At 39.7% G+C, this 26,530-nt stretch overlaps 2 protein-coding genes across 2 annotated transcripts; one reads left to right on the top strand and one right to left on the bottom strand.

The window, feature by feature from the left end:
• Positions 1–15,846: 15,846 nt before the first annotated feature.
• Positions 15,847–18,541, bottom strand: LOC107618632 (glutathione S-transferase DHAR2). The gene is made up of 6 exons (XM_016320745.3): positions 18,345–18,541; positions 18,188–18,278; positions 17,965–18,108; positions 17,708–17,825; positions 17,477–17,617; positions 15,847–16,069 (listed from the first exon to the last, which is right to left on the bottom strand). The coding sequence occupies exons 1-6, from the start codon at positions 18,400–18,402 to the stop codon at positions 15,983–15,985; spliced, it is 639 nt and encodes a 212-aa protein (XP_016176231.1). The 5' UTR covers positions 18,403–18,541; the 3' UTR covers positions 15,847–15,982.
• A 4,565-nt stretch (positions 18,542–23,106) lies between these two features.
• On the top strand, positions 23,107–26,062 carry LOC107618659 (uncharacterized). The gene is made up of 10 exons (XM_016320782.3): positions 23,107–23,518; positions 23,614–23,679; positions 23,765–23,945; positions 24,092–24,288; positions 24,526–24,576; positions 24,674–24,765; positions 24,968–25,101; positions 25,263–25,345; positions 25,501–25,605; positions 25,767–26,062. Exons 1-10 carry the CDS (start codon positions 23,168–23,170, stop codon positions 25,902–25,904), a joined length of 1,398 nt encoding a protein of 465 aa, XP_016176268.1. The 5' UTR covers positions 23,107–23,167; the 3' UTR covers positions 25,905–26,062.
• The last annotated feature ends 468 nt before the right edge of the window (positions 26,063–26,530 follow it).

Raw genomic sequence — 26,530 nt, 5'->3', positions numbered from 1 at the left:
GAGAATGGAATTAGGATTGCAAAAAAATTGAATGGCAGTGGAAAAAGCATCTTCCTTTATCAAAGAAGCAAAAAAAATTCATGACAATCAGCTCTAGTTCTATATAATCAAAATGCAAATAAATCACAAAGAACCTATCAATCAATTCCTAAAAATCACATCACCACTCATCCAATAGACTACCTAGAAGAGAATTCCATAGTAACATCAAATTGGGAATCCAAAAGTTGAATAGGAGAAGCTGGGTGTATAAATTTTGATTATGAATACAAAATAAAAGTAGAAATTGCTAGATTCAGCCAAAAAATCCAAATAGATTAGTGAATTAAAATGGAAATTGGAATGCAAAAGTTGAATAGGAGAGAATGAAATTGGGAATGAATTGACCTAAAATCAAATCAAACTATATAAAGGAACAACCAGCAAGCTATACATCAATTCTTGTCAATCACATCACTACCAATAGAACATATTAGGTAGAAAACCCATTCCCTCATCATGATTCACACAGCCCACATGTAACCACCAAATCACTTGATCTAAACTTAATAGATTCCTTGAATATACACAAAATTAAAGAAAAAAATAGATTCATGAAATTTTAATATCTCATTCAATGGGTTTACTCTCAATATAATTATGAGAGTGCTTCATAAAATTTGAAATCAAAGATAAATAACAGAACATGATTCTGAATAGAGAAAACAGTATAAAAACTTAATGGATTTATTGATTATACACAAAGTAAAAAATTAAAAATAGATTCATCAGTTTTCAATATAGGATTTAATGGGTCTACTTTGGATATAATTAAATAAAGCACACAAATACATGACAATTAGCTCTACTTGTATGAAAGAGGTGAAATATACAACACTTTTTTGCATAACAAATAAAGAATTGAAATGCAAGTGACTTGACTAACAAAAGGTTTCATCAATATAATTATTTAAGTTCTTCATAAAATTTTACATCAAACATAAGTAAGAATTTTGATTCTGAATGCAGAAAAAGTTATAAATTGCTACATTCAGTGCAAACAATTCAAAGGGATTAGGAATAGGAGAATTGATAATCACATGAAATTCTAAACAAGGAAATAAAGAAGATGAAACAGATTCATAGACCATATTCAACGTTAACAACAACTGGGAAAGAATGTAACCAACAACATGAACCCACACACAAACCAAGTCACATACACAACTTCCAAATTACAATTTTCAGAAACCCTACACAATAAGATCTGGAATAACAGTCAAACAGATACCAAAAAGGATCCGAATTTGTAAAATTAGGAATTTCACAAACCCTACACAATAAAATCTTGCCTAACCATCGAACAGATAGCAAACATGATCAGAATTTGCACAATTAGAAATTTCAGAAACCCTAGACAATAGAATCTCGGTTAACCATGGAACAGATACAAAAAATTATCACATTTTGCACAATTTGAAATTTCTCAAACCCTAGACAATTGAATCTGGGTTAACCCTGCAATAGTAACCAAGATTGATCAGAAGAAAGTACACAATGAAGGGAAAGAAACAGGATGAAGAGGAAAATAGGTTTGAAGGCACCTGATTGATTGATCGGAGATCTTCCATTTGAGCCTCCACCGGAAAATGGCTAAGCTGGATGAACGGCGACGAACCAAAGTCCCAAAAAAACAGGGCTCCTGAACAGAGCTTCCTAGGGCAGAGTAAGGAGAAGAAAGCAAAGCTCGTAGGGTTTCAAGTAATCATTACTTGTTGAAACAAATCAATGGAGAAGGCAGGTTACGTGAAACACTCGCTGAAAGGGAAGGTAGGTTGCGTGAGCGAGGAGATGAAACGGATGACTGACAGCGATTTGACAGAGGAGCACATGCACCCCCTGAAGATCAGAAGCCACGCTGGAGGGGATGCCACCGTGGAGGAGAGGCGCCACCTGGGAGTAGAACTGGCGTGAAACGCGGAGAGATGGCCATGTCGGAGATGAAACCACGGCTATCTATTGTTTGATAGATATAAAGTATTTTTTAGATATACAATAATATTTTAATATTTATTAATATTAAAATATAAATAATTTTTTTATCTGTTTCTAATATTTTTTTAATTATATAAAATATTTAAAATATTTTTTGTTTTAATAAATAATAATATATTATTTCTAAAATTATTTCAATAACACATGTTAAGAATAAGGCTGAACACGCTGACACGTGATGGTATTTACGTGTACCTAAGTGTGTTCAAAGAATTTTTTGTTTTTTATGAAGACACAGTTGGACATAGCAGACACACGTGTCGGACAAGAATCGATAAATGTCATGTCTGAAATGTGTCTAACACGCAGACACAATAACTCAGCAAAACGTCCATACTTCATAGTCTACTGTATATATGTGTGCTACTTTCGTACGTCCACATGGATCCTGTTCATACCCTGGCCCAATAATAAAGGTCCAGGATCCAAGCAGAGAAGCCCAACCCAAAGGGTTGGCCCTCCCCCAGTACCAGCCTTCATCCCCAGAAGTCGGTACTGAACACGACCTGCTCCAAAGAAGTCGGATACGAGGATTAGCTGGCAGATAACACTCACTCGAATGAGTAACTGCCCCTAGAAACTCTCTAACCACTTCATAGGGCCATATCTTAACCTCCCTAAGATATGGGAACGGTTATCCACCTAAAAAGGTGGCACTACTTCAGCGGTGGTTATTGGTTCACCACTATAAATACACTGACACCATTCAGGTATCTCTAAGTTCCAATACTCTCTAACCTGCTCACACTCTTGCTAACTTAGGCATCGGAGTGTCTTTGCAGGTACCACCCCCCATTCTTTCTCACGTACAAGTCGGACGGAGGAACACCGAGTACCAGGTCCACTCGAAAGCCACCTCCTTCATACGTTTGGGCCAACCAACGCCATCCAGCCCATTAATCTCCGGTTACCCATCGTAACATTGGCGCCGTTGCCGGGGACCCGAGAGATCAACCAGTGATGGCGGATAGATCCCCTGAAGAGGGTCATGTGGAGACAGATTCTGAACAAGAGAATCTGAACACTGGAAACAATGAGGCAGACCAGACCCTTCACCAGGAAGCCAATGATCAACACAGGGAAGGCACCTCCGGAATCAAAAACCCGAAGGTGAATTCCTCGGAGGGGCGCGAATCAGAAAAAGAAGGACCATCCCACGCAATTGAGCTTATGGGATTAATCCACAGTCGCCTCGAGCAGCTAGAACAGGAACGGGAACGACAAAAGGAAACCGAAAAGAACCTAAAAGAGGAGATGGAGCGACGAAAAGAGTTAGAAAGAAAACTCTTAAAGTTAGAATCCTCCCTCAAAGGTCAGAACTCCCACGACGGTAGAGAAGATTCTCCCTTAGGAGAGAAAGATCCCTTTAGCGAGGACATAATGAGGGCAAAAGTTCCGAGAAACTTTAGAAGCCCCGATATGGACCTCTACGACGGAACCACCGATCCAAAGCATCATCTGAGCAACTTTAAAAGTCGGATGTATCTGGCTGACGCTTCTGACGCTACGCGATGCAAAGCCTTTCCGACAACCTTGTCAAAAGCAGCGATGAAGTGGTTCGACAGCCTCCCTCCGAGGTCAATTACCAGTTTTGAAGACCTCTCAAGAAAGTTCTTGATGAGGTTCTCCATCCAGAAAGACAAAGTAAAACATGCACCAAGTCTCCTGGGAATAAAACAGGAGGTCGGGGAGTCCTTACGGGCCTATATGGAAAGGTTCAACAAAGCATGTTTGGAGATTCAAGACCTGCCCACCGAAGCAGTCATCATGGGGCTAGTCAATGGTCTTAGAGAAGGTCCCTTCTCACAGTCCATATCAAAAAGACACCCCGCCTCTTTAAGTGATGTACAGGAAAGAGCTGAAAAGTACATCAATATGGAAGAGAACGCTAGGCTAAGAGACCCGAGTTTGCGACCCGGTCACCCTCCCTCAACAAAAGAAAGGGAGAGGGAAGCTAAGAAGAAGGAAGAACTCGGCCTCGATAGGCCAAGAAAATATCACTCTTATACTCCCCTAAAAGTTCCTGTAGTGGACGTATACAGAAAAATTTGCAATACCGAAAGGCTGCCTCCTCCCAGGCCCATTAAAAATAAAAAAGGGGGGAGCCGCGGTGATTACTGTGAGTACAATAAAATATATGGGCACTCCACAAACGACTGTCACGACCTTAAAAATGTGATAGAAAAACTGGCCAGAGAAGGTCGGCTTGACAGATATCTCATAGAAAGGTCGGACAGTCATGGAAAAAGAAAGCGAGATGATATGGATAGAAGAGACCCACCACCACAAACTCCGGAGAGACATATCCATATGATCTCAGGAGGGTTTGCGGGAGGGGGACTCACAAAATCCTCTCGTAAAAGACATCTCAAGAGAGTTTACCAGGTCGAAGAGGGGTCCTCCGACCTTCCAACCATTTCATTCACAAAGGAAGATGGGCGAGGAGTAATCCCTGGGCACGATGACCCAGTGGTAATTACCATGATCTTGGCAAATGCCCATCTACACAGAACACTAGTAGACCAAGGAAGCTCAGCGGACATCCTCTTTAAGCCCGCTTTCGACAAACTAGGTTTAGATGAGAAAGAGTTAAGAGCCTACCCCGACACCTTGTACGGATTAGGTGACACGCCAATAAAGCCACTAGGATTTTTGCCCCTCCACACCACCTTTGGAAAGGGGGAGAAATCAAAGACTCTGAGTATAGACTTCATAGTCATCGACGTGGGGTCGGCCTATAATGCTTTAATCGGCAGAGCTACCCTTAATCGACTTGGAGCGGTGGTATCGACACCCCACCTCTGCATGAAATTCCCGACCTCAGCGGGGATAGCAACGGTGAGGGGAGATCAGAAGCTGGCAAGGAAGTGCTACAATGAAAGCCTAAACCTGAGAGGAAAAGACAAAGAAGTTCACACAATAGAGCTCGGGGGAGCAAGGGTTAAAGAAGAGCTGCGACCCCAGCCCGGGGAAAAAACTTAGGAGATTCAGGTCGGTGAAGAGGAAGGAAAAAACACTCACATAGGAGCCAACCTAGGGGAAACCCTAAGACAAGGGTTGACCAAGCTCCTAAGAGATAATTCTGATCTCTTCGCCTGGAAGGCCTCCGACATGCCTGGGATAGATCCCGAGCTCATGTCCCACAAGCTCTCGGTCTACTCAGGGTCCCGACCTGTGCAGCAAAGAAGACGCAAGCTCGGCCCAGAGCGAGTCCTAGTAGTGGAAGAGCAAGTACAGGCGCTCCTGGAAGCCGGCTTCATCAGAGAAGTCAAATACCCAACATGGCTAGCCAATGTAGTGCTAGTCAAAAAACAAAATGGCAAATGGAGGATGTGCGTCGACTATACCGACTTAAATAAGGCATGTCCCAAGGACCCTTATCCACTACCAAGCATTGACACCCTAGTAGACTCTAGCTCAGGGTATCAATACTTGTCGTTCATGGACGCCTACTCGGGGTATAACCAAATCCCGATGTATGAACCCGACCAGGAAAAGACATCATTCATCACGCCCAGAGCCAACTTTTGCTACGTGGTCATGCCATTTGGATTAAAAAATGCAGGGGCCACATATCAAAGGCTGATGAATAAGGTGTTTGCCCCTCACCTAGGGAGCTTAATGGAAGTGTACGTCGACGACATGTTGGTGAAGACCAAGAAAGAAACCGACCTCTTGTCTGACCTTTCACGAGTCTTTGACACCATAAGGTTGCACGGGATGAGACTCAATCCTGCAAAGTGCGCCTTCGCGGTGGAGGCAGGAAAATTTCTAGGATTCATGTTAACACAAAGAGGGATCGAAGCCAATCCCGACAAGTGTAGAGCTATCCTAGAAAGGAAAAGCCCGACTTGTTTGAGAGAGGTCCAACAGCTGAACGGCCGACTAGCGGCTCTCTCCAGATTTTTGGCAGGATCAGCACTAAGATCCCTTCCACTGTTCTCCCTATTGAGAAAGGGACACCAATTTGAATGGACTCCTGAATGCGAGGAGGCGTTCCAAGAGTTCAAAAAGTTTTTGAGCCAACCTCCTATTTTGACCCGACCTGTAGCCGGAAAAGACCTCGTCCTATACCTATCCGTGGCAGACAAGGCCGTCTCAGCAGCCTTGCTAAGAGAAGACGAGGACGGCCAACACCCAATCTATTTCATCAGTAAAGTTCTACAGGGCCCTGAGCTAAGGTATCACAAATTAGAGAAGTTTGCCTACTCCTTAGTGGTAGCCTCTCGAAGGCTACGGCCTTACTTTCAAGCTCACACAATAAGAGTCCGCACAAACCAACCCATGAAGCAAATCCTCCAAAAGACGGATGTTGCAGGAAGAATGGTTCAATGGGCAATAGAGCTCTCCGAGTTCGACTTGAAGTATGAAACTCGGACAACGATTAAAGCCCAGTGCCTCGCCGACTTCATTGCAGAATATGCAGGGGATCAAGAGGATAAACCAACTACATGGGAACTCTATGTAGATGGATCCTCCAATAAAACAGGAAGCGGCGCAGGCATAATATTGGTAGATGAAAGGGGAACCCAGATAGAGGTTTCCCTCAAGTTTGAATTCCCAGCTTCAAATAATCAGGCAGAATATGAAGCCTTGATTGCAGGATTGAAGCTGGCAGAAGAAGTCGGTGCTACGAAGGTAACGATATACAGTGACTCTCAAGTGGTGACCTCCCAAATAAGTGGAGAATATCAGGCAAAAGACCCAAACATGAAGAGATACTTGGAAAAAACTCTGGAACACCTTGGGCATTTTGCAGAAACCGAGGTCACGCACATAACTCGGGACCTAAATAGCAGAGCAGACGCCCTATCCAAGTTAGCAAGTACCAAGCCAGGAGGAAATAACAGAAGCCTGATCCAAGAAACCCTCCAGGAACCTTCAGTGGTAAAAGTGGAAGACAAACAAGAAGTCTTTGAAGTGGTCGGATTAAACCTCGGATGGATGAACCCTTTGGTCGAATACCTGAAATTCGACATCCTCCCCAAGGAGGAAAAGGAGGCCAAGAAAATCCGAAGGGAAGCACAACACTATACCTTGGTGAAAAATATTCTCTATCGAAGGGGGATATCAACACCATTGCTAAAATGTGTACCGACCTCAAGAGCCACCGAGGTATTAGAGGAGGTACATAGTGGAATATGCGGGAACCATCTCGGAGCAAGGTCATTAGCCAGAAAGGTGATCCGAGCTGGATTCTACTGGCCAACCTTGCAGAAAGATGCCACAGACTTTGTGAAAAAGTGCCAACCATGTCAAATGCATGCAAATTTCCACGTGGCCCCCCAGAGGAGCTCATCAGTATCACTTCCCCATGGCCCTTTGCAAAATGGGGAATGGATTTATTAGGTCCTTTTCCCCAGGCGCCAGGACAAGTCAAATACCTGATAGTGGGAATAGATTATTTCACAAAGTGGATAGAATCAGAACCACTGGCCACCATCACTGCACAAAGAAGTCGGAACGTTGGGACTCCCTCTCAACCTATTGTAATTTCTTCCTCTGCTTCCTCTCTGCCACCCCCTTCTGTCCGACCTACTCCTGAACCAGAGCCGAAGAAGCGCAAGACCTTAGAGTCTGGCGCTTCTGGTGAGGCGGACGCTCTTGCTTTCGTCCGAAAGAACATTTATCCTCATGCTCGTATGAGTATGGATGATGTTTCTGTTCGGCACTACCTCACCACTGTGGTTGAGGAGAGTCTCAAGACGGCGGGAGTTTGTGGCAAACTCTTAGATATATTTGAGAAGACTCCTATCAGCTCTTTAGGGACGACCTCGAGGGTCGAGGAGCTGGAAGGCAGGCTTCGCATATATCAGGAGCATGAGAGGGAGTTGGAGGAGGAAGTTGCCAAGCTGAAGGAGGAGAGAGACAGCCTCCGGGAGAAGGAGAAGAAGTTGCAAGCCCAAAGCAACATGGAGGTGGGTTTGAGGAAAGCAGCGCAAGCCAGCTACAACAGTTTATTTGCTGATCTTGTGTCTGTAAAGAATGACTTGCTGAATGCTCGGAAGGCCTATACCGAGTTGGAGGACTCTATTGCGGATGGTGCTGATGAGGCTTGGAGGATTTTCAAGGAGCAGGTCGGAGTTATTGCTCCTGACTTGGACCTTTCTCCTTTGGACCCTGATAAGATTGTTATTGATGGTGCCATCGTGGATCCTCCTGTCCCCGTGGTGGAGTCTGAGTCTGATTTGAAGACTCGGGGGCAGAAGATCATAGAGTCCCCTCCTCGCTCTAAGGACGCTCCGAGTTCTTCTGCCGCTCCTCCGACTTTCTCTCCAACTCCTGGTCCTGGTGGTGGTGATCCTTCTACTCCTCTCGCTAAGAAGTGATTTGGCTATTGGGGCCCGGCCTGTGGGCCCCTCTTTTTAAACTCTTTTATATTTATTTGTTGATGTTTGCAACAATTTTTTGCCCTTTCAAGGCCGTAAACAAAACATATTTTCGATACCCTTTTTAATAAGGGTTTAATTTAGTGTTTAAATAAATGCCCTTTTTTTTTGGATAAGGGTTTTGAGTTACCTTATGCGCGCATGCTTTTCTATTCGTGGTTCTTTTGACTCTTTGATCTTTTCTGGAAAAAACCTTTCCTTTGGGGCTTGCCTGCTTTTTTGAATCTCTTTGATCCTCAAGGCAGCCTTACAACTTTTTCTTAGTTTTTCCTATCTCTTTTTGTTATTCCTAGTACTCAATTTTGTTTTATTGAGTTTTTCGTGACTTAGGCTACTTTTGCGATTCATTTTAATTTTACTCGGTTTCGCATTCCGACTTATGAGTCGGACTGCTCCCGAGTTTATCATGATCGACTTCTATAGCCTCTTTACGCCGACTTGTACCTCGTCGTTTTATCCTGACGATCATCTAGGTCGGTTCATGAGATTTTCACGTTTTGTCGAGCTTAAATCGGCGCGTTTCGTAGAAAAGGGAAAAAAAAGGGAATTTAAAAGAGATATTTAAAATGAAAGAGATCTTTATTAATTGAGGAGGTACCTTATTGCTACTAAGGGCCTTTGATAATTTATTTTCCCTTAGCCCCTACTATGATGCCTCGTTAAAAACCCTTTTCAGAAAAAACCCTTTGATTTTGGAAAAAAATCATGAAATTGGGAAAAGAGTACATCAGGGAGTAGGGTTCGCTTTTAGCTGTAGTACCTTTTCATATTACAAGCATGCCATGATCTTGGTGAAGTGATGGTGGCCAGTGGTTCTGCTTCTATCCACTTTGTGAAATAATCTATTCCCACTATCAGGTATTTGACTTGTCCTGGCGCCTGGGGAAAAGGACCTAATAAATCCATTCCCCATTTTGCAAAGGGTCATGGGGAAGTGATACTGATGAGCTCCTCTGGGGGGGGCCACGTGAAAATTTGCATGCATTTGACATGGTTGGCACTTTTTCACAAAGTCTGTGGCATCTTTCTGCAAGGTTGGCCAGTAGAATCCAGCTCGGATCACCTTTCTGGCTAATGACCTTGCTCCGAGATGGTTCCCGCATATTCCACTATGTACCTCCTCTAATACCTCGGTGGCTCTTGAGGTCGGTACACATTTTAGCAATGGTGTTGATATCCCCCTTCGATAGAGAATATTTTTCACCAAGGTATAGTGTTGTGCTTCCCTTCGGATTTTCTTGGCCTCCTTTTCCTCCTTGGGGAGGATGTCGAATTTCAGGTATTCGACCAAGGGGTTCATCCATCCGAGGTTTAATCCGACCACTTCAAAGACTTCTTGTTTGTCTTCCACTTTTACCACTGAAGGTTCCTGGAGGGTTTCTTGGATCAGGCTTCTGTTATTTCCTCCTGGCTTGGTACTTGCTAACTTGGATAGGGCGTCTGCTCTGCTATTTAGGTCCCGAGTTATGTGCGTGACCTCGGTTTCTGCAAAACGCCCAAGGTGTTCCAGAGTTTTTTCCAAGTATCTCTTCATGTTTGGGTCTTTTGCCTGATATTCTCCACTTATTTGGGAGGTCACCACTTGAGAGTCACTATATATCGTTACCTTCGTAGCACCGACTTCTTCTGCCAGCTTCAATCCTGCAATCAAGGCTTCATATTCTGCCTGATTATTTGAAGCTGGGAATTCAAACTTGAGGGAAACCTCTATCTGGGTTCCCCTTTCATCTACCAATATTATGCCTGCGCCGCTTCCTGTTTTATTGGAGGATCCATCTACATAGAGTTCCCATGTAGTTGGTTTATCCTCTTGATCCCCTGCATATTCTGCAATGAAGTCGGCGAGGCACTGGGCTTTAATCGCTGTCCGAGTTTCATACTTCAAGTCGAACTCGGAGAGCTCTATTGCCCATTGAACCATTCTTCCTGCAACATCCGTCTTTTGGAGGATTTGCTTCATGGGTTGGTTTGTGCGGACTCTTATTGTGTGAGCTTGAAAGTAAGGCCGTAGCCTTCGAGAGGCTACCACTAAGGAGTAGGCAAACTTCTCTAATTTGTGATACCTTAGCTCAGGGCCCTGTAGAACTTTACTGATGAAATAGATTGGGTGTTGGCCGTCCTCGTCTTCTCTTAGCAAGGCTGCTGAGACGGCCTTGTCTGCCACGGATAGGTATAGGACGAGGTCTTTTCCGGCTACAGGTCGGGTCAAAATAGGAGGTTGGCTCAAAAACTTTTTGAACTCTTGGAACGCCTCCTCGCATTCAGGAGTCCATTCAAATTGGTGTCCCTTTCTCAATAGGGAGAACAGTGGAAGGGATCTTAGTGCTGATCCTGCCAAAAATCTGGAGAGAGCCGCTAGTCGGCCGTTCAGCTGTTGGACCTCTCTCAAACAAGTCGGGCTTTTCATTTCTAGGATAGCTCTACACTTGTCGGGATTGGTTTCGATCCCTCTTTGTGTTAACATGAATCCTAGAAATTTTCCTGCCTCCACCGCGAAGGCGCACTTTGCAGGATTGAGTCTCATCCCGTGCAACCTTATGGTGTCAAAGACTCGTGAAAGGTCAGACAAGAGGTCGGTTTCTTTCTTGGTCTTCACCAACATGTCGTCGACGTACACTTCCATTAAGCTCCCTAGGTGAGGGGCAAACACCTTATTCATCAGCCTTTGATATGTGGCCCCTGCATTTTTTAATCCAAATGGCATGACCACGTAGCAAAAGTTGGCTCTGGGCGTGATGAATGATGTCTTTTCCTGGTCGGGTTCATACATCGGGATTTGGTTATACCCCGAGTAGGCGTCCATGAACGACAAGTATTGATACCCTGAGCTAGAGTCTACTAGGGTGTCAATGCTTGGTAGTGGATAAGGGTCCTTGGGACATGCCTTATTTAAGTCGGTATAGTCGACGCACATCCTCCATTTGCCATTTTGTTTTTTGACTAGCACTACATTGGCTAGCCATGTTGGGTATTTGACTTCTCTGATGAAGCTGGCTTCTAGGAGCGCCTGTACTTGCTCTTCCACTACTAGGACTCGCTCTGGGCCGAGCTTGCGTCTTCTTTGCTGCACAGGTCGGGACCCTGAGTAGACCGAGAGCTTGTGGGACATGAGCTCGGGATCTATCCCAGGCATGTCGGAGGCCTTCCAGGCGAAGAGATCAGAATTATCTCTTAGGAGCTTGGTCAACCCTTGTCTTAGGGTTTCCCCTAGGTTGGCTCCTATGTGAGTGTTTTTTCCTTCCTCTTCGCCGACCTGAATCTCCTAAGTTTTTTTCCGGGGTTGGGGTCGCAGCTCTTCTTTAACCCTTGCTCCCCCGAGCTCTATTGTGTGAACTTCTTTGCCTTTTCCTCTCAGGTTTAGGCTTTCATTGTAGCACTTCCTTGCCAGCTTCTGATCTCCCCTCACCGTTGCTATCCCCGCTGAGGTCGGGAATTTCATGCAGAGGTGGGGTGTCGATACCACCGCTCCGAGTCGATTAAGGGTAGCTCTGCCGATTAAAGCATTATAGGCCGACCCCACGTCGATGACTATGAAGTCTATACTCAGAGTCTTTGATTTCTCCCCCTTTCCAAAGGTGGTGTGGAGGGACAAAAATCCTAGTGGCTTTATTGGCGTGTCACCTAATCCGTACAAGGTGTCGGGGTAGGCTCTTAACTCTTTCTCATCTAAACCTAGTTTGTCGAAAGCGGGCTTAAAGAGGATGTCCGCTGAGCTTCCTTGGTCTACTAGTGTTCTGTGTAGATGGGCATTTGCCAAGATCATGGTAATTACCACTGGGTCATCGTGCCCAGGAATTACTCCTCGCCCATCTTCCTTTGTGAATGAAATGGTTGGAAGGTCGGAGGACCCCTCTTCGACCTGGTAAACTCTCTTGAGATGTCTTTTACGAGAGGATTTTGTGAGTCCCCCTCCCGCAAACCCTCCTGAGATCATATGGATATGTCTCTCCGGAGTTTGTGGTGGTGGGTCTCTTCTACCCATATCATCTCGCTTTCTTTTTTCATGACTGTCCGACCTTTCTATGAGATATCTGTCAAGCCGACCTTCTCTGGCCAGTTTTTCTATCACATTTTTAAGGTCGTGACAGTCGTTTGTGGAGTGCCCATATATTTTATGGTACTCACAGTAATCACCGCGGCTCCCCCCTTTTTTATTTTTAATGGGCCTGTGAGGAGGCAGCCTTTCGGTATTGCAAATTTCTCTGTATACGTCCACTACAGGAACTTTTAGGGGAGTATAAGAGTGATATTTTCTTGGCCTATCGAGGCCGAGTTCTTCCTTCTTCTTAGCTTCCCTCTCCCTTTCTTTTGTTGAGGGAGGGTGACCGGGTCGCAAACTCGGGTCTCTTAGCCTAGCGTTCTCTTCCATATTGATGTACTTTTCAGCTCTTTCCTGTACATCACTTAAAGAGGCGGGGTGTCTTTTTGATATGGACTGTGAGAAGGGACCTTCTCTAAGACCATTGACTAGTCCCATGATGACTGCTTCGGTGGGCAGGTCTTGAATCTCCAAACATGCTTTGTTGAACCTTTCCATATAGGCCCGTAAGGACTCCCCGACCTCCTGTTTTATTCCCAGGAGACTTGGTGCATGTTTTACTTTGTCTTTCTGGATGGAGAACCTCATCAAGAACTTTCTTGAGAGGTCTTCAAAACTGGTAATTGACCTCGGAGGGAGGCTGTCGAACCACTTCATCGCTGCTTTTGACAAGGTTGTCGGAAAGGCTTTGCATCGCGTAGCGTCAGAAGCGTCAGCCAGATACATCCGACTTTTAAAGTTGCTCAGATGATGCTTTGGATCGGTGGTTCCGTCGTAGAGGTCCATATCGGGGCTTCTAAAGTTTCTCGAAATTTTTGCCCTCATTATGTCCTCGCTAAAGGGATCTTTCTCTCCTAAGGGAGAATCTTCTCTACCGTTGTGGGAGTTCTGACCTTTGAGGGAGGATTCTAACTTTAAGAGTTTTCTTTCTAACTCTTTTCGTCGCTCCATCTCCTCTTTTAGGTTCTTTTCGGTTTCCTTTTGTCGTTCCCGTTCCTGTTCTAGCTGCTCGAGGCGACTGTGGATTAATCACATAAGCTCAATTGCGTGGGATGGTCCTTCTTTTTCTGATTCGCGCCCCTCCGAGGAATTCACCTTCGGGTTTTTGATTCCGGAGGTGCCTTCCCTGTGTTGATCATTGGCTTCCTGGTGAAGGGTCTGGTCTGCCTCATTGTTTCTAGTGTTCAGATTCTCTTGTTCAGAATCTGTCTCCACATGACCCTCTTCAGGGGATCTATCCGCCATCACTGGTTGATCTCTCGGGTCCCCGGCAACGGCGCTAATGTTACGATGGGTAACCGGAGATTAATGGGTTGGATGGCGTTGGTTGGCCCAAACGTATGAAGGAGGTGGCTTTCGAGTGGACCTGGTACTCGGTGTTCCTCCGTCTGACTTGTACGTGAGAAAGAATGGGGGGTGGTACCTGCAAAGACACTCCGATGCCTAAATTAGCAAGAGTGTGAGCAGGTTAGAGAGTATTGGAACTTAGAGATACCTGAATGGTGTCAGTGTATTTATAGTGGTGAACCAATAACCACCGCTGAAGTAGTGCCACCTTTTTAGATGGATAACCGTTCCCATATCTTAGGGAGGTTAAGATATGGCCCTATGAAGTGGTTAGAGAGTTTCTAGGGGCAGTTACTCATTCGAGTGAGTGTTATCTGCCAGCTAATCCTCGTATCCGACTTCTTTGGAGCAGGTCGTGTTCAGTACCGACTTTTGGGGATGAAGGCTGGTACTGGGGGAGGACCAACCCTTTGGGTTGGGCTTCTCTGCTTGGATCCTGGACCTTTATTATTGGGTCAGGGTATGAACAATAATAATAATAATAATAATAATAATAATAATAATAATAATAATAATAATAATAATAAAGCAATGGTGCTAAATATAATGTGCAGGATGGAGTGGAACTAGAATTTCTTTTAAGAAGGGACCAATAGAAAAAATACAAGTAAATATAAGACAAAAGATAAAATTAGAAAGGGATTAAACCATAAAAATAAAGGACTTCATAAGTAAAATTTATTAATTGCCCCCCTTCAACTATACTGAGCTTCGCCCTGATAGTGTGAACAGAAATTGTTAAATATGTGAAGGGAAAAAAAGGGGGTAAGACATGCAAACCCCTTAGTCTAGTGATCATCATATATGTCTTACAACAAGTAGCGAATGAAACTCTTAAATATTATGTGTGTGAATGTGGTGAGTGAATTTATAATATGCTGTGAAAACCTGATTCTCCCATATATACGGTTTTTTTTTTTTTTGGGGGGGGGGGGGGGGGGGGGGACAGTCTTCATGATTATGCATGTGTTTTCTTCACTAAGACCGTGTACTATCTTGATATATTCAATTAATCACGGAGAAGAGCTGATGTCCATTATTATGGTGCTAGCAAACCTGTGGAACACATTCATATGCATACTTTCTAATTTCTGCCATAAAGATAATCTGAGTGGCAGACTAAGAAAAATGAATATTTTTTATTTTTCTTTCAATTGTTATTATCAAGTATATAATCTCTAACCATACAGTAAAGTAAGAAATCACGCTTGGCAAGTAACAACACCGTTGATAAGATCATTTTTCGAGAAAAGTAAGGAATTATTGACTGCTACAGGTTGATCATGACTACATGCCAAGAAAACTCGAGAGGAGAGGTCGATAAGATGATAACCTAACTGGCCTAATGAATAAATTACCAGAGTTTCATTTCATTCGTACCATAAAATAAAGGTAGTTACTCCTATAAAAACATCTTCCTATAAAAATCATATTATGAACAGCTAAATGCTAAATAATTTGATAAATTTTAATAAATTATCTAATGATTCGTAATATCATTTTCATATAAATCTTGGTGAAAGTAGCCACCTAAAATAAAATGTTAGAAATGACTTGATTTTAAAAAGAAATTAATTATAATAGCGACAACCAAATGTTACACTTAAAGTAGTAGTTAAAAGTTGGTAATGAAATAAAAGAAAAACCTACATCTCACCCGATTCTAAGTCTCTAGATGTGTTTGCCAATTGTGGTATCATGTATGTTTGGGAAATTAGACCTGTTTTATAGCCCAAAGGAGGCAATGGTTGACCGTTGACTTGGCTGAAAATAGGCCACGCCTTCCATTCAGGACTTGCTCTCTAGGATGGGCTTAAGTGCTAACCTTTGAGTTTAGTTAAAAGAAAGGTGATTACTCACATGAAACTATTGTTACGTGAAGACGATATGTAAAAACCTAGTTTGATATATTTGACTAAATTACTATATAATAATTTTTAACTATTATTTCAAACACGAAGACATCTTTATGTAAGTAGGAAAAAAAAAGATTCCTAAGAGAGACTATGTCTATTCCATGGCATTGCAACTAAAACGCAGCAACAAACGAACCACATATTTTATTATATAGGTGGGAACAACCCCTTACACCTTCCTAATCTCAATAAGGTTCAAATCACAGGTACAGATATTTCTCATTGTTCATAGCACCACATCATAATTTAGAGTTACTTCATGCATTCACCTTGGGTGCCCATCCCGCAATTACATACTCCTTTGCAGCCTTGGTTTTCTCAAACGATTCCAGGGAGAACAACAACTGCATCACACCATCATTTTCCATCATTTCAAGTTGCACTACTCAAACAAGCTAACATATTTTCTTTATCAAACATAATATAATAGTAATGATTTAAACATGTAAGTTGATCAATTATACTATTCTGTATCTAACACTAATGTGATGATCACCAACTTAGCTGATAATCTGTTGCAGCATATGCAATAACCCGAGAGAGATTGGACATGCAAAAGTAAAGGAGCTCGAGGAATAAAACTTAACATATCAAGACATTCTATTCGCTTGATTATCAGCTACAAATAGTCAATCATAGCAGCAGAATGTAGGAGCATCTAATCCGATAGGATCTCTAAAAGTTGTTTACACCTATACACATGCATGATTTTAGGGTAACAGTGAGGGGAGCAAGTGCAAATATTTATTAATGGATACATACCAGAAATAACAAAGTAAGTTGGAACTCGGAAGTCTAATACTAGGGTGGTGGCAGCAATGTGCATCTAATAAAGTATTCTATGCAAGATGAGGTACGGGGTTATTAAGCACCAATCCACAGTGGTTTATTTCATAGCAGCAACAAATTTGTTCAAGAGAGAATGTCTGACAGTGAAATCCAATGTGATCTTCAAATATTAGTGATATGATTTGGTTCCCTGATGAAACTTTTTGGTCACCAAATGACAGAAATTTGAACCCTAGTCACAAAAATGGTAACCTTACGGGTATTTGGATGTTGAAAAGTTATCAATTAACTATCAAATTCATAGAGTAATCTTTTGAGGAACAAATTGATGTTCTAATAATCAATTTTTTGTTCAAATGGGGACCTACTGTACACTGTAGTGCAAGCGTTTGCATCGTAATAAAACCCACACAAGACAAATTCACAAGAGAATCATAGATTGCAGATTGCGGCTGCACATGCACTATAGCACGCTTTTTATGCCCTGGAAATCCTAGAATCCTTAATTGTTATGCACAATCAAAATTAGATTGATTTGCAGCTAAAGATTCTTAAACTTAACCTAAAGTGTTCAAAAGGGCATAACAGGCTAACAGAACATGTGACCTGTAAATATGACTAATAGGAAATGGCAGGACAGTTTCAATCTATTACAGATGACCTTTTCATTTGGTTAAAACTTAAACCAAAGACCGATGGTTTCAAATTTTGTTCAATTCTTACACAAACTTTAACATGGCTAGAAACATAAAAAGGTTGCGGATATTGAAGTTTCAACTCTTGGGTCATTGCAATTTGCAAAGCAAGTTTAAACGTATAATAAACAACACAACAAAATCAGTTCGCATGATAAGTTTGCAACACAAAATGTTCATCTATCAACCAATGCCAGAGTGTGCTCTAAACAACTATTCAATGATAATGCAAAAGCCATAACATGGCATTGCAGAAAAACTGCAAACCTTGGTATAGTTGTGGACATGTGCCAAATCCTGAGGAATAGTCCAGTTTTTGAAGTGCTCAAGTGTTATGACTAGATGGTAGAGTTTTGGAGCCAAACTCAAATCAACAGCGGTGACCTTCTCCCCAGCAACAAATGGACCCTAAACCACACCTCAAGCACATGAGCATAGCTATTAAGAAAAAGGTAAGCACAAAAGACAAAAAGAATTAGTCTATTCAATTATAAATACATGGTTCTTAAGATGTTCATCCAAATCCTTCAACTCAGCAAGCAATGCTTGCTCTGATCCATCATTTGGATCTTTGCTCTTGAGAAACTTCACGAAAGCCCCAAATAACTTGGATCCCCTGCAAATTGTGAAAGAACAAGTCTCTCAATTCCAAAGTGAAACACACATATCTTCATAAGAATTAGCACACAGCACAAAACCCTAGGTCAAAACTGAAGTTTGAAAAGCGTAAATGAAAGTAAAGTAGGAGGATTTACACGGAGGCAGATTCAGGGGGAGTGACGAGAGAGGGTTGAGGGTACTTTTCCTCAAGGATTCCAACAATGACATCGGAATCGGAAATCCATTTGTCATCAAACTTGAGCACTGGAACCTTGCCTTCAGGATTGACATCCAAAAACCTAAAAAAGCAGCAATGTTGAGAAAAAAAGGCGATGAAAGAGAAAGAGAAAAGAGAATGGAGTTGAAATTGGATGGTACCATTGGGGTTTTTCGTCGAAATTGATGAGGTGGGTGGAGTAAGGGACTTTCTTCTCCTCCAAAGTTAAGAGCACCCTCTGGCAAAATGGACCTGCAAACACACACAACAGTTATTAGAAGAAGAAGAAGAAGAAGAAGAAGAAGAAGAAGAACATACAGTCTCCGAGAACATTGGGAGCACCGGCAGCAGCTTTCACAGCAACTTCCAGAGCCATTTCTGATCAAAAATCGCAGAGTGAGTGAGTGAGTAATGTGAAGATTGCGATTGCTTCACACCATTATTATACTTACCACTCAACTCACTCGAACGTTCTTTTTCGTTCTTTTTTTATTTTTTTGGAAAATAAAAAAACTAGTCATTATTAGTTTAATAAATTTAATTTTCATACATTGGTAAATCTAATTATATATATTGAAAATACAATTAATTTAGAATAAAATGACAAATAAATTTCTAAAAATTTACATTCCAGATAAATTAGTTGATAAGAAAATACTAATAAAAATTTTTAGAATAATAAATGTAGATAAGTTAGTTTAAATTAAATTTTTTTACTCTAATTGTACGGATTAATTTAAAAGTAGCGTGTTTATTGTTTGAAGGATTTTGTTGATATTTTTTTCTCTTTAACCATTAATTTATTCTAAATGTAAATTTCTAAGAATTTTTTTTTTGGTGAGTTTTAAGAATTTATTTGTTACTTTATTCATAAATTTAAATTTTTAATGTATTTATTTTATATTTATTAAAAAATAAAAAACTTTAATAATAATAATTTTGCTATGTGTCTCTCAGACATATATTACGTAAATCCTTAAAACTTATTGAATAAATAACAGCATATAGAGTAATTAGATAATGTATAAGATTTTGTTCTATCAAAATTAAAACCTTTGACACATTTTTAGGCTTGTAGCTGTTGTTATGGTCATGATTTTGTAATTATAAAGTATTTTGATTTTGATAAGTTACATGAACGTTACTTTGGTTATTAATATTGTTGATTGGTCAAACACAGTCTTGAATAGAGTTGAACCGCATTTTAGAGTTCATGGTTTGAAGTTAACCCCCACTATGAACATGGCCATAAATTTGGCCACATTCGTGGTAGCCAATTATATTCGTATTTATTTCAGAGGTTTTTTTTAATATAGTGAAATTTTAATATTGTGTTTAGTGTAAAATATACAAAACTGAGTTATTTTTAAAAGGGTAAAGTACTAAATTGGTTCTCTAGGTTTGGGCGTAATTCTGTTTTGGTCCTTAAGGTTTAAAGTGTTCTATTTGAATCCAAAAAAGTTTCATTTAGCATCAATTTAGTCCCACAGTGAGGTCAAAATTAAATAATTAACAAAATGTCCTACATAACAACAGTACAAGAACAAAATCGATAATCTGGAGAACAAGTACAAGCTCGAGAGGCATAAAATCAACCATTGATACATCAATACATTTATTTATTATTTTTTTATAATATAAATAAAATATTTTCTATAAAACTAAAGAAAATGATAAATAAATGTATTGATACATCAATGTTTGATTTTGTACCTTTGGAGCTTGTACTTGTTATCCAGATTATTGATTTTGTTCTTAAACTGTTGTTATGTAAGACATTTTGTTAATTATTTAATTTTGACCTTACTGTGGGACTAAATTGATGCTAAATGAAACTTTTTTGGATTCAAATAGAACACTTTAAACCTTAAGGACCAAAACAGAATTACGCCCAAATCTAGGGGACTAATTTAGTACTTTACCCTTTCTAAAATTAATGAAAATGTGGTTTGAATTTGAATTTAAATTTTTCTTAAACGGTATCCTTTCTTTGTTATTTTATATGTTAATTATTAATTATATAATAAAATTATACAATAATCTTTTAAATATTATTTTAATTTTATATTTACTTATATTTTAATTAATTATATTTTTTATTATTCATAATTATTAATATAAATATTATTATATACATATAAATAAAAATATTAAATATTTTTATTAATTATAATATAATTATTTTTTATAATTATATAATATTTATCAATATTATTTTTTAATAAATACATATAGCATATAAAAATATAATAAATATAAAAAATATTTTAATATAAAAATTAAATAAAATAATCTTTATCATAAAAAAAATTAAAATTTTATATATTTATTTAATAATAACCGGATTATAACTTGTTAATTATAATTTGTTAAAATTTGATTATTTTTAAAATATTAATAAAAATATATATTTTAAATTTTAATTTTAGATTTTTTATTATTTTATATTTTTTTATTTACATAGGATCAGTTTAATTAGTGACTCATCAGTTGAACTAATGAACTAATAAATTAATAGCATGACCAATTCAATCACCAGTTTAATTTTTACAATTATAATTCTCAAAATCAAACACAGTCTATGTTAGTGTAGTACACACCTCTAGAACCAACTGAGAGTTAGGTATGCCTAATTAGTTATGCCAGCTCATCCCCAATCTAATAAAACCTCTCTAACCAACTTGTGCCATCACACCACACACACTTTTACTTCCTATATATATGCATATCAGTGCAGTGACTGCATTATCTTTTTGTAATTTTACTTCATCTTCTTGATAAATAATGCTCTCTCCATCATTTTCTCTATTATTCTCTCTCTGTTTTGTTAACTATCTTTGCTACACTTTAATCCTTTCTTCATCAACACGCTACTGATACCTTACATGGTATCAGAGCACACGGTTCAGATCCATGTAAAACTCTGTGACTTTTGCTTCGCAGAATCAAGAAACTAGAACTCCACAACTACAACCCTCAGCGTCAATGGCGTATATAGCAAATTTTTCAACAATGATCAAGTTGGACGAAGACAACTTCGGAAGCGACAAGCACTAGCGTGTATTAAGGCCAACAAACTTTAAAGTCACATAATTGCTCTATCAATCCCAAGAAGGTTCAATTCGGATCAAGACAAGATTGCCGGAAAAGTATCACTTGAGTTTGAAGATTGGAAACAGCATGATGAGTGTTTGGTAGCCTGGATGCTTTTTGCCATGAACGAAGCTTTGTCAACAAAGTTGTAGAATTTGGATATGCGCACGAAATCTGGGAAGCGTTGGATGAGTACTTTGTCGCTAGGCAAAAAATCAAAGATTCAAATGCTAAAAGCTTAGCTAAAAAAGATCAAGAAACAAGGTGCCTCTAGAATTGAATACATTTCCAAGATCAACAAAGTTGCAAACTCCCTATCTGCTCTTGGAGCACCACTGTCGAATGAAGAACACATTAAAGCTGCGCTATAGGGTTTGGATGAGGACTTCAGCGCCTTCATGACCATGATAAACTCAAAAATTGACCACATGACCATTAGTGAGTTTGAGTCTCAACTTCTGTCACAAGAAGAGATAAATGAGAGATTTCGAAAGACAGATCTGACTCTGGTGCATGCAAATCTGGCTCAGAAGGAATCCAGCACAAGCAAAACTAGGAACGAGTCTTCACCAGAGGAGTCCTATTGGAACTACAATAATTATGGCAGAGGACAACCTGGCAGAAGGAGTAGATGAAGAGGCTTTCGAGGAGAAAGGTCATGGTGGCAAGGAAACAGACCTCAATGCTAGCTATGTGGTAGAGTTGGACACATTGTTTGGGAGTGCTTTCACAGGTTCAATGAAAACTTCCAAAATTCACAACTACAAACTTTCAACAGTAGTCCTCCTCCACCAAATCTTGGTTTTCACCAGCAAGCTCAGCACTCCCAACCCTCGTTTCAACCAACTCAGCACTCAAACAACACCAATCAGAACCCTCCTCAAGCCTTACTAGCCGCCAACACCTGACAAGGGGTGGTACCCAGGCTTCGAAGCATCCCACCACATCACATTTGATCAGATGAATCTGATCAACAGCTCTGAGTACTCAGGTCCTGAGCAAGTGTTTGAAAGTAATGGCAAAGGTATGAGTATTGCTAACATTGGGAGATCTATAATGTATGTCTCTACGACAAAAACCTCCTTTAAACTTCAAAATTTGTTTTATGTACCTATTATTTCTAAGAACCTAATTAGTGTCTCAAAATTTGCATTAGACAGTAAGATATTTTTTGAATTTTGACTTCATTTATGTGTTGTAAAATATCAGGAATCTAAAAAAATTCTACTCCAGAATAGGCTTAGTAATGATCTGTATAAATTTGATGATATACGAATACCAAGATCACTATAAAATTCTAATAAAGCTCATCTATTTAATACTGAGCAAGAAAAGAAAACAAGTGCAAATATTGCAAGAATAAAAAACAAAGCAAAAAATAAAAGAGCCATAGTGGGATAATGATTTTTTTATTAAACTAGATGTATAATGATAGTGATTAGCCAATATAATTGATATCACCCCATTTTTAAAAAAAAAAATCCAACTTTAGCTCATCATCTTTAGTTCAAAATGTTATCTGATTTGCCAACGCAAAATCCGCATCAAGTTTAGACTTTAGAGACACTACAACAATAATACGAACCTTTTGTAGTTCAAAGCCTGTGTACGAGTATTGCACAATATTTTGTTTTTGTGCATGGCAGCATGGACCCATGTGGTCCGCATATTGGGCAATGATTATAATGTGTGGGAATCTTGCAAGTTCCACCACTCGTTCTCATATTCTCTGCTCCCCTCTTGCTTATGCCTTTTTAAAGCCAACCAACCCCCCTCCTTTTTTCTCACTTTTGCGTTGTTAGGTGGGATTAGGGGATGACATATTTCTCTACTAGTACATCAACAAGGACACACACCTATCAATGCATTTGTAAAAGGCCAAAGCCAAGTGATTTTAAAATTCTGTTGGGCCGGAATGAGCCCAAAACCATCAACGGGCCCAAGACAGCAAAGACATCCAGTGGACCAAAAACGAAAACAAATGGAGACACAATCGGATAATTGAAAGCAATTCATTCCGCTGCTTCCATTTCTTTGCATCGGAAAAAATGAGTTGTTTGAGTTTGAGAGCGGAGGTCGCTGCTTCCAGCTTGTTAACCGTTGCTTATCGCAATCCTAAACCCCTCCATCCTTTTCCCTCTACAATTCTGTGCTCCAGGAGTAAGAGTAAATGTTGCTCCCAACTCCTCACCCACTCTTCTTCTTCCACTTCAACTTCTGCTTCAACTTCTAGAACCTTCCCTCTCAACTTCCCGTTAACAACCTCTCGCCGCCGATTTACCGTTTCCGCAACCACCACCGCTCCGCCTCAGAGCGATAGCTCCGATGTTTCCACCAAGATTCCTCCCGACAATCGCGTTCCCGCCACTATCATCACCGGCTTTCTCGGTTCCGGCAAGGTAGGGTTCTGTTTCTACTTTCTACGCATATGGAATCTGCAGACTCAGAACTCTTGCTGTAATTGACTTTATTTGTTGTTTGTGGACTTGAGCAGACAACGCTGCTTAACCATATTTTGACTGCTGAGCATGGAAAGCGCATCGCGGTTATTGAGAACGAGGTATTTATCTATGCCTTGGAATTTGGAATCTATTCCTTCGTTTCTTCAGCATTTTTGTGAATATTCGATAAACTTTTTCTTGTAGTTTGGTGAAGTTGACATCGACGGTTCTTTAGTTGCGGCGCAAACTGCCGGAGCTGAAGATATTATGATGTTGAACAATGGTTGCCTTTGCTGCACAGTCAGGGGTGATCTTGTTAGAATGATTTCTGAATTAGTTGCTAGGAAGAAAGACAAATTTGACCATATTGTTATCGAGACTACGGGTAAGTGAATGATTGAATTTTGAATGTATGAAATGAGTTCTTTCACTAATGCTTAAGATACTTAAGATGTTAATTAAATTAATAAAGATGCGGTGGACTTCCGGATAACGGTTGGGCGTAATGAGACTTTACTTGCATTTCTGCAGGATTGGCAAATCCAGCACCAATTATTCAGACATTTTATGCCGAGGATAAGGTTTTCAAAGATGTCAAGTTAGATGGTGTTGTCACTTTGGTCGATGCAAAACATGTTCATCGTCATCTTGATGAGGTCAAGGCAGACGGTGTTGTCAATGAGGCAGTGGAACAGATTGCCTACGCAGATCGTATAATTGTAAATAAGGTATTCACTATCACTCATTTATTCTGCGAGCAGAATGGCTTCAGTTCGGTTGTAAAACTTGAAATTTTAGATTATTTGGGAAAAGGGCCTGCTAGTGTTGACTCATTGTTTTGTTTTGTGGATACACTCACCAATGGTCACCATGTGGAATTATTCATAATAATTTTTATAGATACGGTGTTATGGAATGCAATGACTACTTTTACGTCGCTAATATTCTTGTCTGTCTTGTTCCAGACTGACCTTGTCGGTGAATCTGAGATCGCTTCTTTGGTTCAGCGCATAAAGGTTGGTATCTTTCTCTTCCTATTGAATCTAAGTGCTGAGCATTTATTTCAGTTTCATGCTTTTTTCATTGTTCTAAGCACTTGCGTTTTTAATCCAGAATATAAACAGCTTGGCTCATTTAAAGCGGACTGAGTTTGGGAAAGTTGACTTGGATTATGTTCTGGGCATTGGTGGCTTTGATTTGGAGAGGTAGCTTTTGTTGTTGTTTCCTACTTTCTAAGTTTTATTATGTTATTATGTAAAAGTAAATCAGAATTTTAGTTCACGCGCTCTCTCAAGTAGTTCCTTTTAGTCACTTACTGATTACTGCTTGAATTTTCACGGTCTTATTATGTTTCTGCTGTCCAAGCCAACCTAAACAGTTTTTGTATGTTTTTTCATCTTGGACAAGGATTGAGAGTGCTGTCAATGACGAGCCTGCAAAGGAAGATCATGTGCATAGCCACAGCCACGACCATGATCATGATCACCATGAGCACCATGACCATGATCATCACCATGATGATTCTCATGATCACAAGCATGGTACTTATTGATTAGTTTTTAGAGTAGGATCAATATTTTCCCGGTTGCTTGTTAATCCAATGCTTTCTAACATTCAAGGACATAACTTCTAGATCTTGGAACTTTTACTGTTTAGTTGTGCAATGAAGTGAGAGATAAATTTGATTTTTGTTTATATGCAGATCACCATGCTCATAGTCACAGTCATGATCCTGGTGTCTCGTCTGTTAGCATAGTTTGTGAAGGAAGCTTAGACCTTGAGAAGGTTTGTATTGCATTTTGTCTATACTTGAAGTGTAATGCCTAGTTTATACCAATTTCACTTTTACATTTGGATGCTTTGTATTCAATGTTTATGTGCATGCGAAAAGTCAATGTTGACACTTATGTACTGAAAGGATAAGTTATTAACCCTTTCAGGCTAACATATGGCTCGGCACACTCTTGCTGGAACGTAGTGATGATATTTATAGAATGAAAGGTCTTCTTTCCGTACAAGGAATGGACGAAAGATTTGTTTTTCAGGTGAATTTAAACTCCTTTAAAACTTCTAATTTTATTGTATGTATATTTTAATCTGAATCCCTTTGCCACCCATCTGGTCCAGCTCTCATTTCCGCCATTTTAATTGTCATGATTTTCTAAGTTCAATCCGGCTGAATTAAGCATATCTTTCTCTGTATCAGGGAGTTCATGACTTATTTCAAGGTTCACCTGAAAGGTTGTGGAGACCAGATGAACCAAGGGTAAACAAAATTGTTTTTATTGGGAAAAACTTGGATGCTCAGGAATTGGAAAAGGGATTCAAAGCCTGTTTGCTGTGATACCAGTTTCAATAAATTAATCTTCTCTTGGATATGAGTGTTCCATCTACTATAGTACTATGTAAGCCTCTGAACTGACCTATATATAGTGAAAAATGTTGTATTCCTCGACATTGTGACTGAATCAGAGTAAAAGAGTATCTGTTTTTTTTTTTTAAGTTTTGATATTATGTACACCAATATTGACATTCGCACCTTTTTTTATTTTAATAAAAAATTTGCAGTATTTTAGGCATATATATAAGCATCCCAGTATTGGATCTCAATTCTCATTATTTTCCTAACCTTTTTTTCCTGAATTAAAATAAAATACACCGCAGTGTTAGTTTATAACAAGTGAACAAATAATATAATTTACTATTATAGGCCAATCCAAATATTGTCTTGCATTATGCTGATAAAAAAAGATATTTTTTTAATAATTTTTTTTATTTTTTAGCGTATTTAATAAAATTTTATTAGTAAAAGTAAAAATATTATAAAAATAAAAAATATCATTTTCAAAAAGTTACAATTTATATCTTTTAATTTTTTTTAAATATTTTTTACATAATAAATAAACAAAAAAATACTTTTATATGATTATATCCAAACATAATTGATAAATAAATTTTTTTTTTACATGA

Source organism: Arachis ipaensis, chromosome B9, assembly GCF_059453495.1.
Source record: "Arachis ipaensis isolate K30076 ecotype BB chromosome B9, ASM5945349v1, whole genome shotgun sequence".
Lineage (NCBI taxonomy): Eukaryota > Viridiplantae > Streptophyta > Magnoliopsida > Fabales > Fabaceae > Arachis > Arachis ipaensis.
This window is presented reverse-complemented; position numbering and strand designations above follow the sequence as displayed.